Here is an 18,700-nt window from a genome sequence, read left to right as displayed (position 1 = left end):
GAAGAGTGAATGGGAGTGAGGTTGTTTAACGTAGGTTCAGTCCAGGGGGATGGCGGGATGAAAGGATGTGTTGGAGTGCAAGTTCCCATCTCCGCAGTTCAGAGGGACTGGTGTTGGGTGGGAGAAGCCAAATGGCACATACGGTGTAGCAGGTTCCTAGGTCCCTAGAGTTATGCTGGAGGGCATGCTCCGCTACTGGGTATTGGGCATCTCCTAGGCGGACAGTTCGTCTGTGTCCGTTCATGCGCTCAGCCAGTTTGGTTGTTGTCATGCCGATGTAAAAGGCTGTGCAGTGCAGGCATGTCAGCTGATAAATGACATGTGTAGTTTCACACGTAGCCCTGCCTTGAATTGTGTGTGTTTTACCAGTAGCGGGGCTGGAGTAGGTGGTTGTGGGGGGATGCATGGGGCAGGTTTTGCAGCGGGGTCGGTTACAGGGGTAGGAACCGCTGGGTAGAGAAGGTAGTCTGGGAATATTGTAGGGTTTAACAAGGATGTTACGGAGGTTAGGGGGGCGACGAAAGGCAACTCTGGGTGGTGTGGGGAGAATTTTGTCAAGGGATGATCTCATTTCAGGGGTTGACTTGAGAAAGTCATATCCCTGGCGGAGTAATTTGTTGATGTTTTTGAGGCCAGGATAATATTGGGTGACAAGGGGGATTCTTTTGTGTGGTCTGGGGGTAGGAACATTGTTGTTGGGCGGGGAGGAATGTATTGCTCGGGAAATCTGTTTGAGGACAAGGTCTGCAGGATAGTTGCGGGAGAGGAAAGCACTGGTCAGGTTATTGGTGTAGTTGTGAATCCCTCAACAACTCATTAATACGATTTGCTTGAACTGTTTGTCTAGCGATTCAGGAAAGCAGGTTTCTTAGACACCCCACATTTGATGAGTAAGCAGGATTCAACGTATTACACAAGACTAGGAAAAGGCATATACCAATGCAGATTGTTTGAGTAGGCAACTGCATTTCTGCAAGGACTGGGCAAAAGCATTGCTGTGTGGCAAAATGACCTAGCTAGCGGCTGACACTCTCTGATATTCAAGTCATGATCACAGTTGGTTATGCATGACAGCTTACTGTACAGAACGAAGTGCAGACTCTGAATGGCAGGACCTGCAGCATTATGGGAAAAAGTTTTGAAACAAGTACATGACCATCTGTTGGGAGGCAATGGTCGACGGAAATCGACTATAGATGGATTGCTGAATAATTTTAGAGGGGGCCAGGAAATGAGACATTGAACAATGTGCCAGGAAATGTGTACCATGTGAGCAATAGGCAAGTTTTTCTGGAGAGACTTCCACTACATGGTGCAGTGCCAGTTTCTGGGTCATGACCAATGGGGTGCCCAGACCACTATCAACCTGTTGGCCTACTGGAGGCTTGACCAGCAGGCCCAAGAAGCTATTTGACAACTGCCATAGTGAGGGGAAGCCACTGTTGCCGCTCGTCCCATTCTTGTGGCTGACACTGATGTTGCCAGCCTCTGTCTCGTAAATGGAGGTCATGGGTCGAACTCTGCACAGCAATGAGTATTTCAGGTTGGGCTGGAGGGCGAGTCTCCAGGGTGCACATCTCTGATGTCAATGAGAATGTTTCAGAAATCAGCTCACACAGCTGCTGTCAATCAGTGTGGGCTATGACATTGGCTGGGACTGTCTGGGCGTGTCATAACAGCTGTCACATGAGCCATCCACTATGCAACAGTGCTAACAGGCAGATGGGTGCCAGCCACTGTCGACAGGGTCAGGAGACTCAGCTGCCAGCTCTATGGGAAGATGATTAGACATTTCTGAACAACAAATATGTCACTGTGAATGATGTTTTCATGGCACTCTCAAGCATAAGATGATTCTCATCACCGTACCCTGCTCAGAACATCCTGACGACTGTCGGGAGTCTTTGATCAGATGCCTATATTAAGAATAAACCTTCAAAAAATTTCTGCAGTTGTTCATGCATAGTTAATAAAGCTCAACTGTAAGACATCCTGAAATGTTTCAGGGCATCCAATTTTACACTTCCTAAGTATTGATGATGGAAACTTATCATATCCATTATCATCACACAACAAAGTTGTCAATTTTTCTTTGCTCATTTTGTCTCCATCACACACTTCCTCCTTGATAAGATCAGATTTCTGAGAGAACTGAATTGTATAAGACCACAATGTCACAAACTGAAAATATTTCCTTACATTAGCCTTAGCAAAGTCCTGTTTTTTCAATATTCCACAGACCCATTTCCTCCATTTAAATTTATGACGTTTTTTAAAACGATCCAGCCCCACATTTTATGTGCTCAATCTTCAATCCCAGTCTCCAGAAAAATTTCTCCCCTTCTTCTCACACTAAATTTCCACCCAAATAAACTTCTTCGCACCTTATTTCATGGAACCAGTTTATGAAGGTAGGTATCTCTTGAAATATTGCACACCAATATATTTCATTTTCACTGCAGGCCAATCTTTATTTCCAGTATTTGGAAAGGTCTTTCACTAGATCACACAATGATGAGTCAAACATTGAGGTTTTCAACAAACACGCCAAACAATAGTTTACTTGTATCAAATAGTATATTCTTAATTTAACACCATAAAGATATTTCAGTTAGATGAGCCAACATTTTAATAAGTAACAGACTGAGGGCAGGGACGGCAGAGGTGACATTCAGTTATGGCAAGACCAAGGACATTAAGAATACCCGCATTGAGGGAGGTGAAGTGGACACCAATAAAGCACCAGAAGGTGAAGGGACACGAACTTATCTGAATTCTATGTTGTGTTGTATGGGGGAGGGAATCTCTGGATTGTGGCATATGTAATAGAGTGCTAAGGCTTTGGCAGCTACCAGAGATTGATGGTGACGTTTGTTGGAAATCATTGAAGTGTTATTCCATTAATTAACAACTATTTCTCCCTCTGGCAATTCTTCAAACTATGTGATATATATATTGCCCTTTTATCCCTCACTGCAACTGTCATGTAGTAAGCTCAATTATGAAAGGAAAATGTGATTTTTTTTTTTTTTTTTTTTGCTCAAAGTGGAACTTACAGCACAGTCTTAATACCACAGCGAATACTGACCACTATCTACGTAAAAATACAATAACAATATGTTAATTCATGTTTGTTGTGTAGTGTAACCTATTACTTGTAATGTAATCTGTTGTTATAAACAGAGCAACGATATTTGAATTGATATGTAATTTGTTCAAAATTCAGTGTTGCATGCAAGATTAAGCACAGAAGAATGTTTAACTTACTGGAGGCAGAGGGGTAGTCCCTGTCAGTTTTGCATATTGCTGAAGCACATTCTTAGGTTCCGGTCCCAACATGAAAAATACATCAATAATTCCACTCTCTGACATGAAATGTGCATTAACTTCTGGTGTACGCACAGACCCAGAGACAAAGTTCACTATAGATGACATTACATTCTGATCATGCGTGCCTTCTATATCAACCCAGGTTTCTGCTGCATTTAACCAGAAAACTCCTGATGTTATTGATGGCCTGAAAACAAAACAAAATAAAACAGTCTTTCCATATAATTACATTTAACACATAGGGCATATTTTAAAAAATTATCTACATGTGAAGTACGCTTTAAAGGCATAAGGTACTATTAACACTACATACGACGCCAAAACTTCTGCAGCACAAAAATCACCAGTTACAGATGAAACTTAACTGGTTTATAGAGTAAGGAAAGAAGCTGTGTCCAAATACAAAATCCAGTGTGACAATGGCATGACAGTAATGCTAACAAGGAGGAAATACGCGTAGTGCAGGAACTACAACAAAAAGGTGGTTGTAAAAAGTTAAACACCTAATATAAGACACACTAGTCACTTATTCTCTAGGTTTTCATCTAGCACTAACTGTGTTGCATATCACACCTAGTGATATGATAATTAAAGCACACTTAACCCTGTATCTTTAATTTGTGCCATTTTAAATGGCTTATTTTACACAAACTGTATACACACGATGAGCAAGCTTGGTGTCGGCTGGGGTTTCACAAGTGATGTTATCTCATTTGTACTTTAAGATAAGGTAGCAAGACCTCAAATTCTACTGGGAACAAAAGAAAGATTAGTATTTCAGGGTGTATAAGTGGACGAGGAAAAAAAATTTCTGGATTTTTCCCTGATTTCCCGGTTAAAAATACATTTTCTCCCGGATCAAAATACACTATTTCCGTGTTAAGTAACAGTATACTTTTCCTCGGAACTGTAAAACTTATCAATCCTTTCAACGGTTGTGGTTTTATACACAACCGGCGTAGAATTTCCCAGCACTTTAGAAAACGAAACTCAGGGGGAAAAGAAACCTTTTTGGAAGATGCCTGATGTGCAGCAACATAAACAAGGGTGTAAGCCAGTCGTAGCTCATGTCAAGCGATCTCGCCAGTCGATGGCAGCGGATATTCAGAGCACAGGACATGTAATGTAGTCAGCCAGTAGCAATATAACTGTTACATAGCACGAACACACAAAAAGAAAAGGTAATGGCTTAAATTAATATATATAGTGTTGCTACAAGAAAAGAAGAGCTTTCACATATAATATTGGTCTCTAAGATTAATAAGCTGCAAGAGAAGCTAAGCTTTCACACTATATAGTGATATTTTTTGCGCGTGTTACACTTTAAGATACATCACACAAATGTGCCAATGAAATTTTTAACGACGACATAAATGTTTGGTCTTCTGGGCTAGAAATTATTCTAAATGGTCATCCTCCAAGAGTTGATTTTTGAGTAAGAGACAAACAAACGCTCTGTGATTTAAGAGGTTCATCGTACATTCGAGCACAGAGTTCATCTTGATTAAAAGGAAATTTACTGTGAAAGTAATGCTTTTCGAACAACAGTTTGGAATATTTTTCCGCAACCTGTTACAAATAGGTTCGCTTCAGCAGTTGCCAGAGAGCGCCAGATAACACGCGTCACCGCACTTGCACAGCTACGATGACGCACGAAGCCGGTACATTCGTACGTGTAAAACATTAAAAGATCTTACATTTTGTCACAAAAGAAACATTAGAGGATACTCCAAGAGTGTGGGAGTTTTGTGAACCATACTAAAATGCACAAATCGGCTTAAAGTGCCATTCATTAGGTCCACATTCGGATGTAAATTTTCTTGGAGTACCAGTACTGTATCACCTCATGTTTGGTTCTTTATTATAGCATAATGCCATACGTGCTAGACGATGAAAACGTGCACTTGAAATGCAGCAACAGTTGAAACTAGCCAATAGTGTGGAATTAAACACACTGCCTCAGCAGAAAAGATTAATAAAAGTCAAATTTCTTTAACAAACCGACAAAAATAACTTCATTGTTCTGCAAAGCGATTAATGCTTGACTGTCAGAAAGGTAGAAATAAAATAAAATCTGAAACTAATAACATATTTTAGCCTTCCGTAATTATGTGAATGTATTTTAATTCACTTGAGAGCTCCCAGCCACAGAAATCAGTTTTGTTTTCATTTGACGTGAGAGCAATAAACGAAGAGGAAACAGCAAAATCACTTAACATAAACACGGGTCACGTGGAGACTATCACCTCCCCACTACCACTCAGACTGCTCTGTATATCGTGTCCGGATCTACGATATTCCGAACCGGGGCAATATTAGATAGTGGTGCTCCCCCTCCCTGGAGCGTTTGAGGTAGAACGCCAAAAATGTAAAAAATTGACTTTTCAAAAATATCTGGATTTTGTAGCGCACATCTTTCTGAAGCGTCTGATACATAAAACATATATCTTCAAGAGAATGTAAAACATGTTATGGAACGTAAGACATGTTATTTGGCCGAAAGTGTGCCAAAATGCAGTGCCATGCCTCTTCACACAGCATTCTTCCATCGTATGTATCTGTATTTCAGTCTGTGGAATTCAAATGTGTAATATTTTGTAATGGGTGCCATCAAACTTTATTCAGGCCACAGGAAATTAAAATATCCTGTGGTGCCTCTCCTGCTTCCAGTCGGCCGGGTTGACTTTCTTGACCCCTCTTTTTTAAAAAAAAAAAAAAAAATAAAATAAAATAAAAATAAAAAAAAATTGAAAAAAGAATACAATTAATACTGGACGGGATTATTTGTAACCGGCAGAACAAGAACTCTTCAGAAAACTTGCAGTCTTTATTGCATATTAGCTAATAACTCGCTGTTTTGTGCGACGTAAAATTAAAAATATATACATAAAACCAGTAAAGACAAGCAAGACAGCGCACATTCTTCAATCCTAAAGTCCTAGCATTTTTTCTCTCTTATCTTGTCACTGCTTTATATGGCGTACTTTCCTTTCTGGGAAAGGATCGATCACCTCATAAAAGTTCGTCAACGTTTTGCTACATGCAAAATGAAATGTCGTTGTCTAATACTAGAAAAGCTGTTAATACAAATAGTACCCAAGACTGGTGTGGTTTCTCGATCTGATTATGTATATTTTGTCATTGTCTGTTAGATAAAACAAAATAGGCCTACCTAATATTGCACCAAATAAATGAGACTGTTTTGGAACAAATGGCCGTTTTTATAACACAACGGAATATAATTAACGAAGTACCAATATCAAATGCTTATTAGGCCTACTATACAAGCAAAAAGTTTTGTGTTAGGAAACAGTTTCACATCTCACTCATACTCTCTAGCTTCTGAAGCATAAGATCGAAAAGTGATAGTACAAAATTTTTATATAAATTTGGAATTGTCACATTCTTCCATAATTTGTATGAGTCCCCGTTTCTTCTCCTTCCCCGTTCTAACAAGCGATCCTGTTATCACTAATTCTGTACCTATTCCTTCCAGTGTCAAAACTTATTCTCTTGGTTAACTTCACTAGCCCTGCCACAATCACCGGTTTAGTTATCCCGCATTTATTTTCCGATTAGGCTTTATTACGTGTTCGTACACGTTTGCCGCGCTACTCCCAGATAAGAACTTTAGCGGTTGCTAGCCTTACTAGGGTAGCGGTCTGATCAAAAATTTTTTGTCAAAATTTCATCTTCTTGGATATATGGAGAAGATAATATGTAATCTTTGTCACTTATTTCTGTTAGTCATTTATTTCCACTCTGGTAGTCTGAATCTATGGATTTCACTATTAATTATAACAACGCTGATCATTTGCAAACCCAGTCAACCACATAAATAGCGATTAGCATTCACACGTTCGGTTTTATTCTGCTCAGCTCGTATAGCCCCGTCCCCTTTTGTCTGCAGGAAAGTTTATTTCTAGATGTGACGGCGATTCCCCTGGCAGAGACACCACATACACTATGCATGTATTCAAAACTCAACTTATGGTTCATTCAGGAATCAACTTCGAATCTGTTCAAAAATGTTCACAACAGTGATGCATTTCAAAATTATATGAATAATCAATAGACAACATGCACTGGATGCTACGCGCTTTGTGAAACAAAGTCTTTTTCTCCCTGAAATTGCCGCTTGGGGCAGACACCCCAGTTTATCCCCACCCCCTAGTTCCGGGCCTGTTGCGCATATGTGAATCTGGCAGCTTAGGCGCACCAGTAAAATTTTTGAGGATAGCATCTGGCTGCTTGCTACTATTGCTTATATTGCCACACTTCTGCAGCCAGAAGCGAGAGAAGGTACAACTCATAGGCGACTCAACTGAGCATGTGCTTGAGCTCACTCGCAACGCTCAAACGAATCTAACGTTAACAGTTGTGACGTCATGCTCATAGGAGGCAATTTGTTGTTATGAAGCATTGCATAGTCTTTCTAAAGCCTTTGACACATTTTTCTGTTGGCAGACACTTGTATGAGCACTGTGTTTTGTTGTTGTCTATGGTGCATTTCCTTTGCAACTTAAGTTTTATTTTCTTTTTTCTCTCGTTCATGTTTTATTGCTGCATTATTATTCTGCAGTAGCAAGATACAGTAATATCCTTTGTTAGAAAATTGGTTCTTACCAGTCAAAGTTAAAAAATTTAATTGAAAACTAAGACAATGAAAATTCCCAGGTTTTCCCCGGTTTTCTCCCGGATGAAAAAATTCCCGGGTTTCTCCCGGATCTCCCTGTATTTAACACCCAACGAGGTCATTAGAGACAGAACTTTGACAGCTTCAATGATGGGGAAGGAAATCGGCTGTGTAGAAACCAGCACATCACTTCATCTCCGCCGCCATTACCGTGGTGAATGTCATACATTTGACTATCATGCTATTTGGCTGCTCCAGGCCCCCAACAGAGGCCGTCAATCATGGACCTCAATTACCTGCAGCCAATAGCCTGGCAGGCAAAATGGTCTTTTTACTGCTGTGCACTGGCTCTGGCTGCAGTCTTGTACATGCCACTAAATTGTATTGCACTACTAATGTGTATGCTGTGATCTACTAAACAGTGGTTTCTTATAATAGTTTCATTTACTGAGTTTGGTTTTCGAACAGGCCCTTTGAAAGAAACCATCCCAGAATTTGACAGGAGCTATTTAGGGAAATCATGACAAACTTAAATGTGGATGGATGACTGGATGTGGATTTTAACCACCGACCTCCCGAAAGAGCCCAATGCGCTAACCAATGCGCTACCTCACTCAGTAATTCCACTGGGGAAAGGGAAATACGTAGAATTTTCATAACAATGTGGTATGCCATGAAAAATACACAATACATTAGACTTTACTAAAAACAAATACATAAATTTTATATTTTTATCTACAAAAATTAAAGTACATAAAAATAGCTTGTAACATTGTACTGTGTCATTACTATTCACTAGCTGACAAACCCGGTATTTCCCGGATATTCAATTTTCTATTAGAAACAAAAATAAAAAATGAACTGTGTTTGTAGCAAAGTATCGAAAAAGTTTTATTACCCTGTATTCATGAAAATGCCTTTGAAATTATGAAACAGTCATAGAAAGAAATATGCATCACACACAAATGTATATGTATATGCCCTTAAAAAACATGATCCAGGAAAGTGTCTGCACACTGGGCACAGCTGCTCAACATGTCTACCACACTATTATGTAAATGTCTCCATGGAAATGCGTCTTTGTAGCTCTGCACATGGCAATCATTTTCGCCTACACCCATTTGCACTTCACAGTTGAAAGCTGTCCAAAGTGCTGTCAGATGTCAAGGACTTCCTTATGTAGACTCAACTATAGGAGTTTCTTAGTGGTAAAGAATAAATGTATTAAAACTTCGTGCACTATTCTGTATTTTTTCGCATATTTCAGTATTTATGACATCATATCTCCTGAACTACCTGTCATACAAGGTATATTCAGTGACCTATGTGGATACTGTCAGCGAAATATGTTGCAAATAGAGTTAGTATCAACAAAGTAATAAATTTAAATGTCATACACAATGTCGCAGTTTTCCATGTATATCTGTGTTTATGACTTCATATCTCCTGAACTTTTGTGGTACCATGATATACTTCTGCAAGTGCATTTAGAGGCACATTTGTATGCTGCCTGAAAAATTTATTACAAATACAAATAGTAGCACAGAAGCAATACATTTAAACGTAATGCATGATGCAGCTTCTTTTCATTGTTTATAACATCATATCTCCTGAACTACAACAGGTAGGTCGTTCTTACCACCACAGCGATTGTTGTCTGACAGTAAGGGATATGTGTACGAAGTTTGATTGAAATTGGTGCAGTGCTTTAAGAGGAGATGGGGGGGGGGGGGGGAAAAAAAGAAAAAAAAAAAAAAAAAAACACACACACACACACACACACACACACACACACACACACACACACAAATTTTTATAATATCAGATTGAGCAGAGGAAACATGTTTTTTAAATCACAGCAATGTGTGGGGGCACTGATCTTATGCAACTGTTGGCAGACTTCGCCGACAATGCAGTTTCTGTTGCTATGGAGCGTTGGAGCATAGAGCATCGTGAGTTCATGGTTGAGTACTCCTTTAGAAACAATGATTCTGTGGTCATGGTTACACGACTTTTCTGTAAAACAGTTTTATGTCGGACACTGAGATGCAGTCACAGATCGAAACACTACACTCCGATGGGCTGCAGTCCTTAGAAGTACTGGATTTGTGATTGCAAGGAAACCACTTGGTCTTCTCCCTTCAGCTCCGACTCTGGAAAACTTAAGAATGAGAAGAGCAGTTCTTACTAGTCTGAAACAATCTGCCAGGCGACTGGCTGTATCGCTGGGTATGTCATGTCATTCACCACATCACATCTTACATGATGACTTCAAATTTCACTCTTACCAAAATAGTGACTGACCAGAAGTTACATGAAACTGGTTTTTTGCAGTGCAGAGAATTTTGTGACATAATAGATGGTATTCTAATGGAAGATACAGATGTCCCAGTATTCTTGAGTGATGAAGCCCACTTCATCTGGATGCTTATGATAATGTACAGAACTGTCGGTGTTGGGTGTCAGAGAACCCACACGAACAACGCCAAAAATGTCTCCGCAGCTAGGACTGTCTTGTCATAAATGTTGTTATAAAAATTTTGTATATATATATAATAAAAAATTTATTTAAATTGTTTATAATAAAACCAAGTCAAAACTGAAGCAGATATTTTCAATCTCACCATACAGCTCAGTTGTGGATATTCTGTAAACAAAATCCTTGCTTTTAGCAGTTTATGAATATAAAGAGAATACAGATGTTTATAGGACTTAAGTACGCTACTTTTACTTACCCATGTGCAACCAGCATTGGAATTGATCCATAAAGAGCCATAGGATTATTTAACTCATATTCAAAAACATCGAGATTAAAGAGGCGATATGGATCACCATTTCTGCAAAATAAATGACATGCAATTTCAAATATTAGATGCCATCTTTCATGAACACACGGTAAGATAGAGGAGATGTAATTGGCAAATATTTCCTTGGAACTTTCATATATATTCTTACATACTCTAAAACACTGATGTGACAAAAGTAATGTCAGACCACCTTTTGCCCAGCATAATGCAGAATCTCTGTATGTCCTGGACTCAACGAGTCATTAGAAGTCCCCTACAGAAATACTGTGCCATACTGCCTTACAGCCATCCAAAATTGTGAAAGTGTTGCCAATCAATAATGTCCCATAAATGTTCGATGGGATTATTCATGTTGGGCGATATGGGATGCTAAATCATTCATTCAAATTGTCCAGAATGTTCTTCAAACTATTCGTGAACAATTGTGCCCCAGTAACATGGTGCACCATTGTTTGGGAACTTGAAGTCCATGAATGGCTGGAAATTGTCTTCAAGTAGCCAAGCATAACCATTTCCAGTTAATGACTGGCTCAGTTGGACCAAAGGACCCATTCCATTCCCTGTAAACACAGCCCACACCATTAAGGAGCTATGACCAGCTTAAACAATGACAACTTGGATTCATGGCTTCATGGGGTCTGCACCACACTCAAACACTACCATCAGCTCTATCAACTGAAATCAGGACTCATCTAACGAGGTCAGGTCAGGTTTCCCAGTAATCTAGAGTTCAACTGATATTGTCTTGAGCCCAGGGAAGGCACTGCAGATAATGTCATCCTATCAGCAAAGGCACTTGCATTAGTCATCTGCTGCAATAACCCATTAATGCCTAAATTTTGCTCTACTGTCCTAACGGATACATTCTTCAAACATTGATTTCTGTGATTATTTCACATGGTATTGCTTTTCCATTAACACCAAAAACTCTATGCAAACACTGCTGCTGTTGCTGCTCTCGGTAGTTAAGTGAAAGCCTTCAGCCACTGCATTGTCCTTGGTGAGAGGTAATGCCTTAAATTTTGTATTATCGACGCACTCTCGGCTCTGTGGGTCTCAGAATATCTAACTCCCCAAGGATTTCTGAAATGGAATGTTCCATGTGTCTAGCTTCAACTACCATTCTGCGTTCAACGTCTGTTAATTCATGTCGTGCGGCCACAATCACACCTGAAACCTTCCGATATGAATCACACGAGTACAAATGACAGCTCTGCCAATGTACTGCCCACTTATACCTTGTTTATACAATATTACTGACATCTGTATATGTGCGTATCACTATCCCATGACTTCTGTCACCTCAGTGTATATCACACCTCCACCAAAAGATTTTACACCACACTAATGATTTTAGTACAATGTACAATTCAGGATAGAACAATACTTACTTAGTTGACTTTAATGCAAATGAATCTGCATGTAAAGGAATTCCATAAGCATAATGAGCACCCGCAAAAGTGAAGTCCAAGGCAACCGCAGTTGGACCATTAGGTTTCGAATCATGATGGGATTTGAAATTTTCCTCCCAGGCCCCTGGATCTGAAGCTGTGTCATCGTTGACCTGGTTATCAGGCTGTTCACTGCCATCATCCTTGCTGTGAATAGAAGAAAATTAATTGCAACATATATCTATGTTTTCAATTAATCAAACACAGATAGCTTCTTACTGCAGCTGAAAGGATCAGAAATCATATGAATTACACACTTTGAAACAACAACTTTTTTAATCAAATTTTGTTGACAGTCGCAACTTTTCAATTCCGTTTTGAAAAGAAAATACACGTGTTTCTCAATTATTATTCTCTGCTTAGTTTTAATGAAGCTATTAACTATGGTTGTATATTAAATGTTTTATGAGCTCTGAGGGTATGTTAAAAAAGGTTTGCCACATTAGTAAATATCTGAAGTTAAACCAAAAATTCAACTATCCAAGTTGTCAGCAGAAAATATCAAATTTTGACAAGGAAATATCTTGAGAAGCATTAGGTATCCACATCAATTTTGTGCTACCTGCGCACATGTGCAATTATACTAGGGAGCTGCAAAAGTGGCAGCTGGAGGGACATGCACAGAAGGCACCAAGGCATCCCTCCCCCATCTCTTCTGCAAACTTCACCCACTCAACTTCTCGCCATACATTACGGTTGCCACAACTTACTGGCCTTCAGCCTGAGCGTATCAAGCTGAACAAAGCAAACTTTGCTATTAGACAATGCCATCTGGCGCACTTATGCTCAACTGCATTACAAAACACTCACTTGAATATCATACGATACCAAAGACTGGCAGATAGCATAGTGATATTACATACAGAAGTGGTCAGATGCCTATTTTAAAGAATTTATTATGGCTGAGAAACATCATGTCAAGAAATGTTTAGAAAACACTGTAGTGAAAACACAGCCTCTCTATATTAATGTACTCTCATGTATTTTAAAAGGTATATTTTAGCCAAATACATTATCACTGTTCCTTTGTTGAATGTTAAAAGCTTTTCAGTTTTGATTATGGGAACATTTAAGCATTCTTTACTTTTGAATGTCAGTTTTAGCCCCAGTACAAAGCAGAAAACACAGGTGTAGGGACAGGGAACAGTGTTTACAGCTTTGGGAAGAAGGAAGAAGAAACAAAAATTTAATGCAATTTGTTGCTGTTTAATTGTACTGTTTTGAAGACTCATTATTCGAGAAATCATTTGCAGCAAAGACAGTGCTTTCAACAAATTTCTCTTGGATGACTTCCTTGAGAAAGCTGCTTGTTTGCAAATTTTCAGCACAGCATACATACTTAATCTAGTTTTCCACCATGACATCATTATTTGCTTACTTTTTTCATTCTGAATCTGCAATTTCTGGATGTGATCTTTCATTTTCATACATTTTGTGTTTGCCTATATTGCTAGGGATAAGGGGAAAGGGGGGGGGGGGGGGGGAGCAGAGTCACAACCCTGTGGTGCAATTCTGCGGCTAAACTTAAGTTCCAATTGAATGTAAAGGTGCTTGTGCTGCTTGACTTCGTCCACCCACCATGATGATCACACAACCTTCTTCTAAACCATTAATAAATCTAAAATACAGTGCTTAAATGCATCACTAAAATCCCTTCATGATAATCACTGGATTTGCAAAATGTAAATATTAGATTTGCACTTTAGATAAAGCCATGTTCCGGCAATCCTGGGCGACAGACAATATGTATTTCCATTTATTTTTTGTGTATCTATTTTGTATGCTATTCTGACACTCCAAACTGAATGAAATGCATTGTAAACATAATCCAACACAGCTGCTTTTTTTAAAATATATTTTATTTACTGCTACTGGTTTCGATTGTAGCTCATTTTCAAGTCGAACACAATATCATAAATGCTATTTTTCATATTTGATGTCTGTTTCCTTTGCCACTTGGCACTTTCAAATCACTATTGCCCTTTGACTGCTCCAAGATGTGCTTCCTGGAGTGATTTTGGTCAGTTAGGTCTCATCAAGATAAATAATGGAGCAACAATGACTTTCTTTTCTTATATTGCGCATTTTTCTCAGAAAAGTAGCCCTGGCTGCTAAAATAGCAGAGCTCTCCATCAGTATGATACTCGCCATGATCATAAACTTACAAGACAGTACAATGAACTGTCTTTCTAGAAATCATCTAAATCAGCAACAGTTGTTTCTAAAATACAGGTGTGTGTGTGTGTGTGTGTTCTCCATGCTTTTGCACATTTTCTCTGCACAGTTTGGAGTGAAAAAAAGCACACAGCTTTGCTGTTGCTGTAAATGGTGTCAATGATTTTCTCTCTTCTCTTGTCCTTAAGATCATTAAGAAATCCATATACCTCTTACATGACTGACTCTGGCTGTCCTGAAACACACTCATCTTAAATTTCAAACAAGAATAGCAATATTATTCAATGTACAGCTCTGTTCTCTTCACAAAATTGCACGCCAATGCAGTGCATGCTTGAACGATTGCTGCACAGTGGATAGCAAATGGACAGTGGACAGCAACAAAGTGGCAAAGCAATGCCAGCAGCAGAATAAATGAATTAAGCACAGTCTAACTATATAAAAATTCTTGACAATAGGTGCGTTTGATAGATATTGCTTCTTACAATGACACCTGAGTGGCATCTGTGGCAAAAATGAGGCTGTGGCCACAGTGTGAGCTTTTGAGTCACAGGCCATGCCAGACTAGCCCAAAGGCTTCTACTGACACTTGGAAACCGATAGAAGTTGCGATATGGGAGAACTGACATACCCATCCCAGCTGCCACTTTCACTGCCCTGTAGTATAGAATAGTATTTTGTGGAAAAATATGCTGATCCTAAATTCTTCAGACTTTCTAAAACTTTTAGGTATCTGAAAATAAATATTACACAGCAAGAGGAGGAAACAACAAAATGAGAAGAAAAATGGAGATTAAAATCTGGCGACAGACCAAACAAGGCATCTTTTGGCTAATATCAATGCAGCTATACACATATGAAGAGAGTTCCAAATATTGTCACACCTTACCTTTCAGGTTTAATGCGAATGTGTTCAAATTTCATTAAGCCTTTAGCATTAGCAGTAATTGCTAAGCTGTCTCCATGATAGAAATCAACTCTGAATGGTGTTCCGTAAATTTTTGCTTTTATGTTGCCAGATGAGACAATGATATGCTCTGCTGCTCTTTCTTTAACTTCAAGCCTGAAGCATACAGATATTTACAAGTAATTACGACATTACTGACAAAGACTGAATTAAATTGTTTGTAATAAATAATGTTTGCCATTAAAATATCAGTCACCTTTCTAGCTGAGGTTCACCTACTAAGACATGTTCAACTTCATAGCGTGGTTTCAATGGTGACAATTCATTTATTTTCATGCGGAAAGTTGCATCTGACAAGGAAAACAACTCAAATTTGAATTTTACCAAGTTCTGTGTGTTCTGTATCTCAGCACTCACGACACTGTCTTCTATTTTTAGCGTATTCAAATGAAGGACATACACTGATTTATCAGGTTCCACTGCACGGCACCTCCTGTAAAAACAAAAACACTATGCCTTATTCATACATTCAGTTTAACCTTAAAAATCTATTTATAATGTTAAAGATTTCAATAAAAGTAGATTTTCAAGTACAAATTTGAATCATTTGCTGAAACTGAAAAACTTATTAAATCCTATGACAAATCATGTAAGTTAAAATTTGTAAATCCATAGGTGGTAAAGTAGCATTAAGAAATGTAAAAAAGCAAAAATTCAAACTAAGTTAGAGCAAACACAATGTTTCTACTATCTTGAATAGATGTGCTGAAAAATAAGTTCTAATATTGGAGTCTGCTATATGTTTGAAAGAGCCCTGTTAAATCCCTCCAGAAGAGCAGTGCTCAATGTAGTGGCCAAGCTTTATTTTGAGAGTATTCATTTGTTTCATTTTCTTTCTATGTGGACCATTTATGATGATGACTGATTAATGTTGATGCAAAACGTTTATTGCAACACAAATGATTTCAAATCCTGTGGGTTCATTTTCATGGATTTCTTACATTAGTATTTTGTCAGTTCTTTGCCTGTTACAAGAATGTCCTTAAATTATTACATTTTTATTCTTCCTTCTTACATCAATTCAAAATTCACAATTAATGATTTTTTAATGCAGGAAGTTCACATACTGAGAATATTTATAGAGATACTTTATTGCATTTTGACTTGCACAACAAAACTTGGAAGAAAATTTCTCACATTTTCTTCAGGTGTAAATTAAGTGGAATTTTAGTGAACAGTGCATACTGCAGTTGTTGACCCTAAAAAAAACTTTTAGTTGCAGAATTGTCATACTAGCTGCTACATATGTTTGTACTGATGGGTCTCTTGCCTAACACTCAAAATATTTTCATTTCTTCACTTTCTTGGCCCTCTACTGCCCCACAGCATTCAGCACAGGTGAAGTATCAGTCCTCGAACAAGACTGATACTCTGTTCATTCAATTCTTCTGGATTGTAGACGGTGTTGTGTTGTAAAATGTAAGAACATTTATGTCACTATTGCAAATGGCCTTCATATTAATGTGTAATACAACTGTGGCAGCACTGCTTTTAATTCTTAAATACTGTCTCCACTACTGCTCGTGTAGTCGCTGAAAAGCAGCACTACCTACATTCATCACACAGCTGGTTGTCAGAAGTAAAGAGAATGTGATCTGATGTTTCTTATTGTCTGTCACTTAAAATGGAATTTTACTGGCCCACATTGGTGAACCAGGAGTGATCTGCTTTTGGGATGTGGTGCTATTTTCAGTGTCTGATGGCAGTTAGGACAGGCCAGCATGTTGTATGCTTTCTGCGGGAATCTTTACAGTCGCGGATGGTGGGACGACTGACTATCTCTATCACCTCCCTTATATTTCTTTTGAAGGTACTCTGTTGTCTAGCTAGCATACATGTCACCTTATAAATTACTCCACACTTGCATCTGACCTCGTTAACTATCAGTGTGCATAACGTATAAACTGCATCTTCTGCTGAACCCATCAAGAGTCTAATTTTGTAGTTGCTCTGATATGTTGGTCTGTTGCTCACTCAGTAAATAAATTTTTCCCACTCTGTCGCCAACTCCCTGGACATACAGTACAGAAGTGCTGCATGATTGTTCAATCTCTTCGTCTCTTTTGCTCTTATGCATTTTTGGGTGTTATTTTGTGTTAATTTCATTTCTGTATTTGTTAGCTCTGATAGTACTATGAAGCTTGTGAGTTCAACTTTAAATTATGGACATCTGAGATCCAGTGAGCGATATTACGTAGTATATATAAAACTGAATTCTTCAGCTGTGTGGGGTGGTGTGATATTTTGTGCTGATATCTACCAGTGCTGTTGAGCTTCCTATGGACTGTGTGACTACGAGTACCATCTGGCAACCTGTTAGGTATTCCACCAAGTTGTATGTTGACGAACTTATCCCATTTACTACTAGTCTCAGTGGACAAGCCTTTTTATGTATATTTTGCATCTCGTATATTCTAGACACATTTGGGACTCCCAGAATTGCTCTAATGGTTGTGTTGAAATTTATTTTGGTCTTTGTTGTAAACACAAAAACACACAAGCAATGAAGACCTATCACTGTATTATGTTGGGAAATAACTTGTACAACAGGACACTTGCCACAGAATGGCTACACTACTAGTCTGATAATCGTGATCATAGTCAGAATGTCAACAGGAAACTGAGGGCAAGGCTGACCGGGCCCGACTCCATAAGCTGTTGGCCACCCGGAAGAGTGCATAGAGGAGAGGCTGCAAGCGCTTCCATGAGTGGCAGCCTCTGACTCTTCTAGTGTCTGTCGGCTTCTGTGGTGTATCAATTAACTGTGTGCACAGATCTCAGGTGTGTAACCTATGCGGTTCACTACACTCCTTCCCCCTTGGGAGGAGGCAGAGCATCACTAATTCCATCGGCAAGATGTGGACGGCCGTGATGCGGAGACGACATCCACGTCCATGAAGATATCACAGATGAGATGGGAGATCAACTCCTGGTCCTCAGAGGCCTTAGAATACAGGCGAAAGTGGTCGGCACAAGGGGTGCCCTGAAACACCCTCCCCCATTGGAGCACGAGATGACAGGACCGATGACAGGACCAGCGATGGGCAGTCCAAGCTGGAATCTCTGGTGACATCCAGCAGCGGTGTTGAAGGTGGAGGTGACTCTGCCGCAGGCTGAGGCTGTGCAGGAGACACGAATCCCACAAGGGGTATTTCCACCAGTTGGAGGGGCATTGGAGCTGGTGTCATACAAGTTGTGGAGTAGTAGCCTCATCAGACAGAGGTGCTGATGAGTGTGGAAGAGGTGGCTGGATACACTACATCCAGTGACTGGGGCGAAAGCAGTGGTGCATCTGAAGAGGGGGTGGGGGGAAAGCAGCATTGGAGGGGGGACA

The 18,700-nt window shown here is 39.3% G+C and overlaps 1 protein-coding gene across 1 annotated transcript in view; it reads right to left on the bottom strand.

The window, feature by feature from the left end:
- Positions 1–18,700, bottom strand: part of LOC126457352 (neutral alpha-glucosidase AB) — a 120,796-nt gene that overhangs the window by 82,229 nt on the left and 19,867 nt on the right. Inside the window, exons 3-7 of the mRNA XM_050093581.1 lie at positions 15,563–15,799; positions 15,289–15,462; positions 12,165–12,371; positions 10,702–10,803; positions 3,268–3,517 (exon numbers count right to left, since the gene is read on the bottom strand). Of these exons, the coding sequence (XP_049949538.1) occupies positions 3,268–3,517; positions 10,702–10,803; positions 12,165–12,371; positions 15,289–15,462; positions 15,563–15,799 (970 nt within the window). The remainder of the gene's footprint in view (positions 1–3,267; positions 3,518–10,701; positions 10,804–12,164; positions 12,372–15,288; positions 15,463–15,562; positions 15,800–18,700) is intronic.

Source organism: Schistocerca serialis, chromosome 2, assembly GCF_023864345.2.
Source record: "Schistocerca serialis cubense isolate TAMUIC-IGC-003099 chromosome 2, iqSchSeri2.2, whole genome shotgun sequence".
Taxonomy (NCBI): Eukaryota; Metazoa; Arthropoda; class Insecta; order Orthoptera; family Acrididae; genus Schistocerca; species Schistocerca serialis.
This window is presented reverse-complemented; position numbering and strand designations above follow the sequence as displayed.